Below are 8,051 nucleotides of genomic sequence, written 5' to 3'. Positions count from 1 at the left end.
ATAAGATTCTTTTATTTATCTTTTTCTTTTTTACGCTTAGTGTTGCTCCAAATCCAACACGGGATCTTCAGTGATTTTGGCTTCCATTTGTGCTGAACCCGCAACGCGGGCGTGACACGAATTTGTCCATATTCCGCAGCTATGTTTTTCTATCATGGCCCTGCGACACGGGTCCAACACCTGACTGGCCCCGCGCGACGCGATGCTTGCACATTTATTGCCTCCTTGTGTCTTCATCAATTCCAAACTTCACGCCTCTTATCTCGTCACCTCGTGTAAGTTTCATTTGTCCCAAAGTCAACCAAAATTGCCCGATTTTCCATCATTTGTCCTCGTTATACTTGATTACACAAAATACACCAACATATATACGCGCAAATACAACGATTTCAACATATAATTAGCGATTAAAGTCTTAAGAACGAGAGGCAAAATGACACTTAAACATAGATATTTTTGTGCCAAATATCACGGATAGCACCAAGTGCATATTTTAGTTCTTAACTCATGATACTGATATAAGAAAAAGTTGACTAAACGCATAAAGGGACAAGAACCTTTTTTTTTAAAGAAAAAAAAGCAGATAACCAACCCAGCATTAATAAAATTAGTAAATTTCTTCAATTCGACAAATTGCATAGGTCCTTTTATCCTAATTATTTCCAAGTCTTCTTTTTCCTTAGTTTTTTATTATCTCTTCTAAACTGAATTTACTATTGCTCTCAATAAAATAACACAAATTCTAATGCTGGGATTCACAATTAAATATTGAACTTATGTTGAATTTTTGGTTAACACTAATGACACACTCGGATCCACAATTGTTAATATGAATATACGTGAACCTAATAGCTTTTATTCAAATAGTATATATGTAGTAAGAAATTCACTAAATATTTATATTTATTTAATTGGGAACGCAATTATTCTTATATATTAAATTGACCTCGTTTTATAAACACATAAACATCAAATTCTAGATTAATATAATGAAGTTTCAAACAAAGTTTAATTTGATAGAGAAATATAATTATTAATCTCAAATATGTTATTATTACGTTATTTTCACACATGTAACAGTAGGTAGCGTAACAGGTGGCGTGGATGCTTAATTAGAACTGTCAAAACTATTGGACAAATAACACCTAAAGAACATTTCTAAGTAAAACTCGCTACACTTTGTTGACCGTAGACTCAAGACCAACCCTTTGTTGGCTCTTCCTACATAGTACTTGGTTTTATTTCACTATAAATACAAACGATAATTTGCATATCTTTCACAACTACATACTTTTTTGTGTCTTTCATTTCATTTTCTATCGTTGCTTTCTTGAACATTTTTGTTTCTTTAATTCTTTTTTAAAGAAAATCTCTAAGTTTTTGAGTTAATTATGAATCCCTCAGCTCCATTTTACGATGAAAAACCAACGACCGGCTTCCCTGTGCCTCCGGCGAGCTACGGCCAATTTCAAGCTAATCATCCCGCAACTTGGTCTACTGGACTCTGTGATTGTTTCTCCGATGTCCCAAACTGTACGTGTTTTTTTTATATGCATGACACTATTTTCTTATTAGTCTGTACATATGTTATTTTTTTTATTAGTGAAAGGGGAGCTTTGGAGCAATGGTATAGTTATCTACGTATATATAAAGGGGAGCTTTGGAGCAATGGTATAGTTATATATCTACGTATATATGACCTATAGGTTACAGGTTTGAACTGTAGAATAATTAGCCACTGATATTTGCGACATGCTAGGTTGCCATAACCCGGATGCAGTCTATTCCCGAACCATATGTGAATGCGAGGTGCTTTGTGCACCGGACTGCATTTATTTTCTTATTAGTCCATTCAAAAATTAAAGAATGTCAGCTTTCTCTAATATTTTTAAATGATTTAACTTTAAATTTAGACATAAGCTTGAAAAGAAACTTTTACATTCATACACAAATGTTATAATATGTTTAAAGTCACAAACTTTAGCGTTTAGCCGCCTTTTAAAAGAAAAAAAAAAGTTCCTTTCGAATAGAAGTATGCAATACAAAAGTGGAAGAAGTAACTTTTTGTTTCCATGATTAGTGATGTTATAATTGAAAAATGGATCTTTTCTTTAATTTCTGATTATCAAACTTGTTTTTATTTTTTGCAGGTTGCATAACTTGCTGGTGTCCCTGTATTACATTTGGACAGATTGCAGAGATCGTGGACAAAGGAACTACTTGTAAGCGCGCAACACTAAATTAAACTCTTTATCCAGTCAAATACTAACACATAAATTGCGGCTAACAATGAAATTCATTAAAATACGTAACCTTTTTTCTTTTTGACAAAAATGATTGTGTTGTTTTGATTGCAGCTTGTGGGGTGGGTGGAGCTCTGTATTGCTTAATAGCAGCATTTACAGGGTGTGGATGTCTTTATTCATGCTTTTATCGTACGAAAATGAGGAAACAATACATGTTGCCTGAGAGTTCTTGTGGGGACTGTTTGCTTCATTTTTGCTGTGAAAGTTGTGCTTTGTGCCAAGAGTATCGTGAGCTCAAACACCGTGGATTTGACATGTCAATTGGTAAATATTCCTCTTTCTTGTTTGTTTTGGATACCCGTTTTGGGTCCAACTAATTTACATTAATTCACACCGGAAAGTGTCAGTTTAGGGGTAAACACCTTACTATCAAATGCGATTTCATTTCCAGGACTTAAATCCGAGACCTCTAGTTAGGAATGGATGGTACTTAGCACCCAACCATCAGGCACGGATGCAGCTACTTACTTAGCTGCGGGTTTATCTGAACCCAATACTTTCGATGCAGAACATAAAGTTATTATGTGTGACATTTACTAAAATTGCAACAAATAGTAAGTCTGAACACATAATTTTAAAAATACAATGGATCCAATACTAAGGATCTTAAACGTTGAAACCGTAGAGTATAAGTCCTGAATCCACCTCCATCTACCACAACCTTTAGTGGTGAAAAATATTCCTTGGTCAAACAACAAAACCAACCAAAAATAATCTTTCTATTTCATTTATAAGACATTTTTTTTTAATTTATTTAAAAAATGACATTTTTTTATAAAAATTCTTTTTAAACTTCTTATTTTACATTTAATAACCTGCTCTTGAATCAACAACAACGTCATCACGTGTTTAATACATGACTACATAAGTGATAAGGATATTTTTAGTAGGTATCAAAAAGTCTTTCTTTCTTAAATTGTATATCTAATCAAATACCGCCATATAAGGTAAAACGGAAAACATAACTTATTTAAATTTAAAATTGTTGAGATATTTATCATCTTGATTTACAACATATAGGTTGGCAGGAAAATATGGAGAACCAAAACAGGGGGGTCGCAATGGCTCCACAAGTTCAAGGAGGAATGACTCGATAAAGGGATAATAAAACTTTGACTTGTTCAGTGTGATATATGTATGGCTCATTTTTTTTCTTTTCTTATGTTTTTACTTAATGGGAGAAATGGTGAAATTGTGACTTGTCAGCCACTTGATTGTTTTTGTCATTGCCAGATGTAATATTGGATATTGAGTGACTGAATTGAATGTACGTATATGATAAGTAAAATTTCTTTACTATTCTTCTTAAACCTTATGCCTTTTAATTTAATTTTTTTCACTTTCTAATGATAATCATTTTTAGTGAAGAATTGTAAGGCTTGTATTTCTTCCTATCTTTTGGAGTGGTAATTGTAGCTTTGGTAGTTCACCTAATATAAAAAAATTGTCACTAAACAAAGAAAAAATGAGACAGTCAGAGGGGATCTTTCCATGTAATCACTCTTTTTTTTTTTTTTTTTTTTTGTTTCCCACCCCGTGTCTGGTACCCGCATTGGAGTCCCACTATATCCGAATTCGCGTCGCGTAGGGCCTCATTCAGGGGAGAAGCGCTCCCTACCATGAATTTTTTCATACTCAGAGCTCGAATCCGAGACCTCTGGTTAAGGAAGGAGCAGCCCCGTCCGCTGCACCACATCTTTGGTAATCACTCCTTTTAATTAGTGCTCAACTTATAAACAATTTGTTGTAGACAAAACCCAACATAAGTCAAAAAATGTCTTTATCCTTTTGTCTCATAAAAGAACTTCCCCGCATAAAATGATACGAATAAGTTTTATTGAAGAAAATAAGAAACGATTCCTTATGTTCTGGGGTAAGTCCAGAGTAATTTCTTAAATATAATTTTGAGCAATTTTAGTTTGTTAAGTTTGTTCAAAAATGAACACTTTAAGTCTCAGTTAAATATTTAATCTCAGTTAAATATTTAATAAACTATGTCTATTTTTTTACGAGAATTATGCAAAAAGTAATTTAGCGAGAACTCATATTTAGAGGTGTTATTTTTGCAGCTTCTGGTATTTTTATCTTTGTTCTAGAGTAGATCTAATGGAGATTTTTGACACACAACTTTTTGTTATTTTTTAATTTACTTTTTGTGCTTAGTGTAGTTTTTTGTGTTGTAATACGTTTTAATGGACTTTTTATGGTATTCCGGTTAAAGTTTTTTCATTTTTTTCTCAGATCTAGCAGACAAATTTATTAAAATATTTGCCAAAAATAAAAAATGTCCATTTTTGACAAACTTAAAGAACTAAAATTGCGCAAGAATACATTCAAAGGATTATTTTGAACTTATCCCAAACATAAGTGACATTTTTTTCATTTTCTGTAGTATAGTGATATACTATAGTGCTACCCCACTTAATTTTGTCTTCCCTGTCTTGTATTCATGTGATACATACAAATAGGTAAACCTATATATGTTATCGATTGTCCAACGTTGTATCTCTACAATGAAATAGTGCTATGTCGATTAGAAAGAAAATTGATTAAAGACATTGTACAAAAGGACATTTGTTGCCTATTATTCCAACTATTGAGATAATGCGGCTTTATACACCAAAGAATTTGGTCACTTTATCTAGCATCACAAATAGTTTCTAAAAAGAATTTAGATGACATTACATATATTACATGAATATTCCAACGACTTAGTATGAAAATTGAAATGACCTTTCATCTATCCAACTTTGGATTATTTTTCCACTTTCCATTTGAAATGATAATGATCAATCCTACCAACATATATGGGGCACGGTGGGATGGTTGAGGTCCCTCCACGCTCCACCCTTAACCTAAGGTATTGCGCGATTTAAATTTAGTCGGGCTTCAACGCGGATACCGAACACCGAATGAAAAAAAAAAAATCAATCTTAGCTTTTTTGTATCTTTTTTGGCTGTTATCTAAAAACTGACGTATTTATTACTTGTTTAGATTTAAACAAACTTAGTGCAGTAGTAGCAGTGGTTGAAGGTAACTACCGTGCTAATCACTGATAATGATTAGTCTAGCTTTTCTATGTTTCCATTTCTAGCACGTCATAATGACTAGAAACAATTTTCAAAGGGTCAAACTTCAAGTGTGCCCATTTAGTTTCTACTTTTTAGTTTTATGACACATGCTTTTTCTCAAATTTCAACATACACCCACAACCTTATAAGTTTTGACCTACGTATCCTAACTTCATAGTTAAACAATTTTTAAACTCTTAATCTAAACTCTGTCATTAAGTAGAAAGGTGTGGCACCAGTTTATTTAATCAATAAATTTGCAATCCGTTCCGATGGTTATGCATAATCCTTAAACTCTTAATTTAATTTCTAGTAAGATAAGAAAAGTTCTTTTCCTTTTCATGAAATTAGTTGGTATAAGAAACATGTAATATTCTCAGTTTAACCGAGAAGGTGACATTATGTTTAAAAATAATAAATGTACTCCAATTATATATATTGCAAATAATTTTTTTAAATAGAAGTTATATATTGTATATGTATGCGCATGAAACTTTTTTTTGACATTCTCTTCATTTGCTATAACAAATTAAGGGTGTAAAGTGGGAATCAATGAGAAATAATAGAATTCTTTGTCTTATAACCTAATTATGACTTCAATAATTTGAACCATTATCAAGTATCATCACGAATTATACAACTACTCAAATTTAATATAAAACACCACATTCAGTAGGCGCTTGAAAGAAATTTAAGTAGAAGTTGAGAATGAGAGTATTTAAAATTAAAATTTAAGAAAACAGGTTATGCGTAAACTAAACTCGTGTTTCAACACGAATCTCCCTAGAATTTGTTTTGTCGTTATAAAATTAAGGATGTGGAAAGTAAAATATAAGTATCCCACTAGACATATACATTAATTCAAAGCACTGTTTCAATACTTCGTTTGATATCTAAATAAAAAATTTCATTAAAATAGTACTTATTTCAAGCCTAAATAGACCCCGAAGGACCAAATTTTAACTGTCCTGCCTCTTGGGTGCTAATCGTCAACTCGTCGTACGCTATACAAGTGACCTATTTTGAGCAAAAAATAAGCTTAATAACTTAGTTTGTTTGGTCAATTTTTTTTTTTAAATATTTGAAAAAGTGTTTTTTATTTGACTAATTTTTGAAAAAATATTTATAGAGAGTAGCAATTTTATATTTGGTTAATTAAAAAAAATATTGTTGTCAATTAGAACAACAATTTATGCTTGACCAAGATTCTAAATGTGCTTCGAAAGAAAAATTACCTTTTTTTCTCGCTTGTGAAGAACAAGTTTTCGCTACTACTCATGTAAGTATAGGGTATTTACACAAGACTAATGAAAGCATGACACATCTTGAAATATACGCAACTATCACTTATGTTTAACTAATGTATTATATTAATCGTTAAAATTACTTATCTATAATAAGTTGCACTAAATTGGAGGGTAACACACGATACACAACGCCACTTATCTTTTTTTTATAAACTTAATCAAACACATCAGCTTTCTAAACTAAGCAGTTTTTCAAGAAAATAAGCAATTAGGGGTGGGTGTTCGGTTCTTCGGTTTGATTTTATCAAACTTTGGTTCGGCTATTTCATTTTCGATTTTTTGAAGGTGGACACCGAACACCGAACCAAACTAGTTCGGTTTGGTTCTTTCGGTTTCGGTTTTTTGAAGTTCGGTTTCGTTTTTTTCAATTTGTTTTTTTGATATGATATTAGAAGCGATTCCATTTACACTAATTTATATTCTCAAAAGCAATAAAACATAAAACTGATAAATTGAAATCAAAATCAAAATCAAACAAACAGGATACACAAGAACAGAAAACAATAACCATGATATAGGATTACTATGTGTGATATACATACAGTAAGAATAATTAAGAAAAAATATAAAGGACATATGTTAATCCTAAAGACACATCCTAGTCACTTTCCTTTGTTAAGGATATTTGATTTTCTCAACTGAAATGGAAAATTAGGGATACAAGCAAAAGAGGGCTTGTTACTATTTGGATTTTTTTTTTCTTAAACTCAATGCGCCTGGACTATTTTAATTTTTTGGGGCAATGTATTAAATTTCGGTTGAAATCGAAACACCGAAGAACCGAACTCTAAAGTGCCCGAGTTTGTTGAAATATTCCGATAGACCTTCGCTCGAAAAAAAAAATTTAGTAACTAATATTATACCACTGAGTAGCAAGCTTAGAAAATTTTCATTAATAATGAAAATAACGAAATCAATTACAAAATGAATAACTACGCTTTGCAAAAGTAAAAAACTATAATCAACCTAATAGTATCTCAACTCTAAGTTGATTTCACAGAATATGGTCCTACAAAGTAATGGCAAAATAATAAAAAGGGAAAAGGGCCTGATTTACCCCTCTACTTTGAGAAAAGGTTCATATTTACCCCCCGTTATACTATTAGTCCATTTATACCCCTACCGTTACAATAGTTGAAACATTTACCCCTATTTTTAACCCCCTGTCCACCGTGTCCAATGGCTTTTTAAATAAATGCCACGGTGGAAATTTTATGCCACATAAGAGGCCATGTCACCCATATAATTAAATGGGTCTGTGCAATCTTCAGAACCAAACGATGCTTCTTCTTCACCATCAAAAGCTAGGGTTTTTTTGCTCTCTTATATTCTTCTCTCCTCTCTTCCATCGTTTTTGTCTTGAAAA

The 8,051-nt window shown here is 32.0% G+C and overlaps 1 protein-coding gene across 1 annotated transcript; it reads left to right on the top strand.

The window, feature by feature from the left end:
• The first annotated feature begins 1,269 nt into the window (after positions 1–1,269).
• Positions 1,270–3,602, top strand: LOC132625879 (protein PLANT CADMIUM RESISTANCE 2-like). The gene is made up of 4 exons (XM_060340476.1): positions 1,270–1,533; positions 2,151–2,222; positions 2,358–2,570; positions 3,327–3,602. The coding sequence occupies exons 1-4, from the start codon at positions 1,392–1,394 to the stop codon at positions 3,401–3,403; spliced, it is 504 nt and encodes a 167-aa protein (XP_060196459.1). The 5' UTR covers positions 1,270–1,391; the 3' UTR covers positions 3,404–3,602.
• The last annotated feature ends 4,449 nt before the right edge of the window (positions 3,603–8,051 follow it).

The sequence above is a fragment of the Lycium barbarum genome, chromosome 2 (genome assembly GCF_019175385.1).
Source record: "Lycium barbarum isolate Lr01 chromosome 2, ASM1917538v2, whole genome shotgun sequence".
Classification (NCBI taxonomy): domain Eukaryota; kingdom Viridiplantae; phylum Streptophyta; class Magnoliopsida; order Solanales; family Solanaceae; genus Lycium; species Lycium barbarum.
The sequence above is the reverse complement of the archived record's forward strand: the minus strand, read 5'-3'. Positions and strand labels throughout refer to the sequence as shown.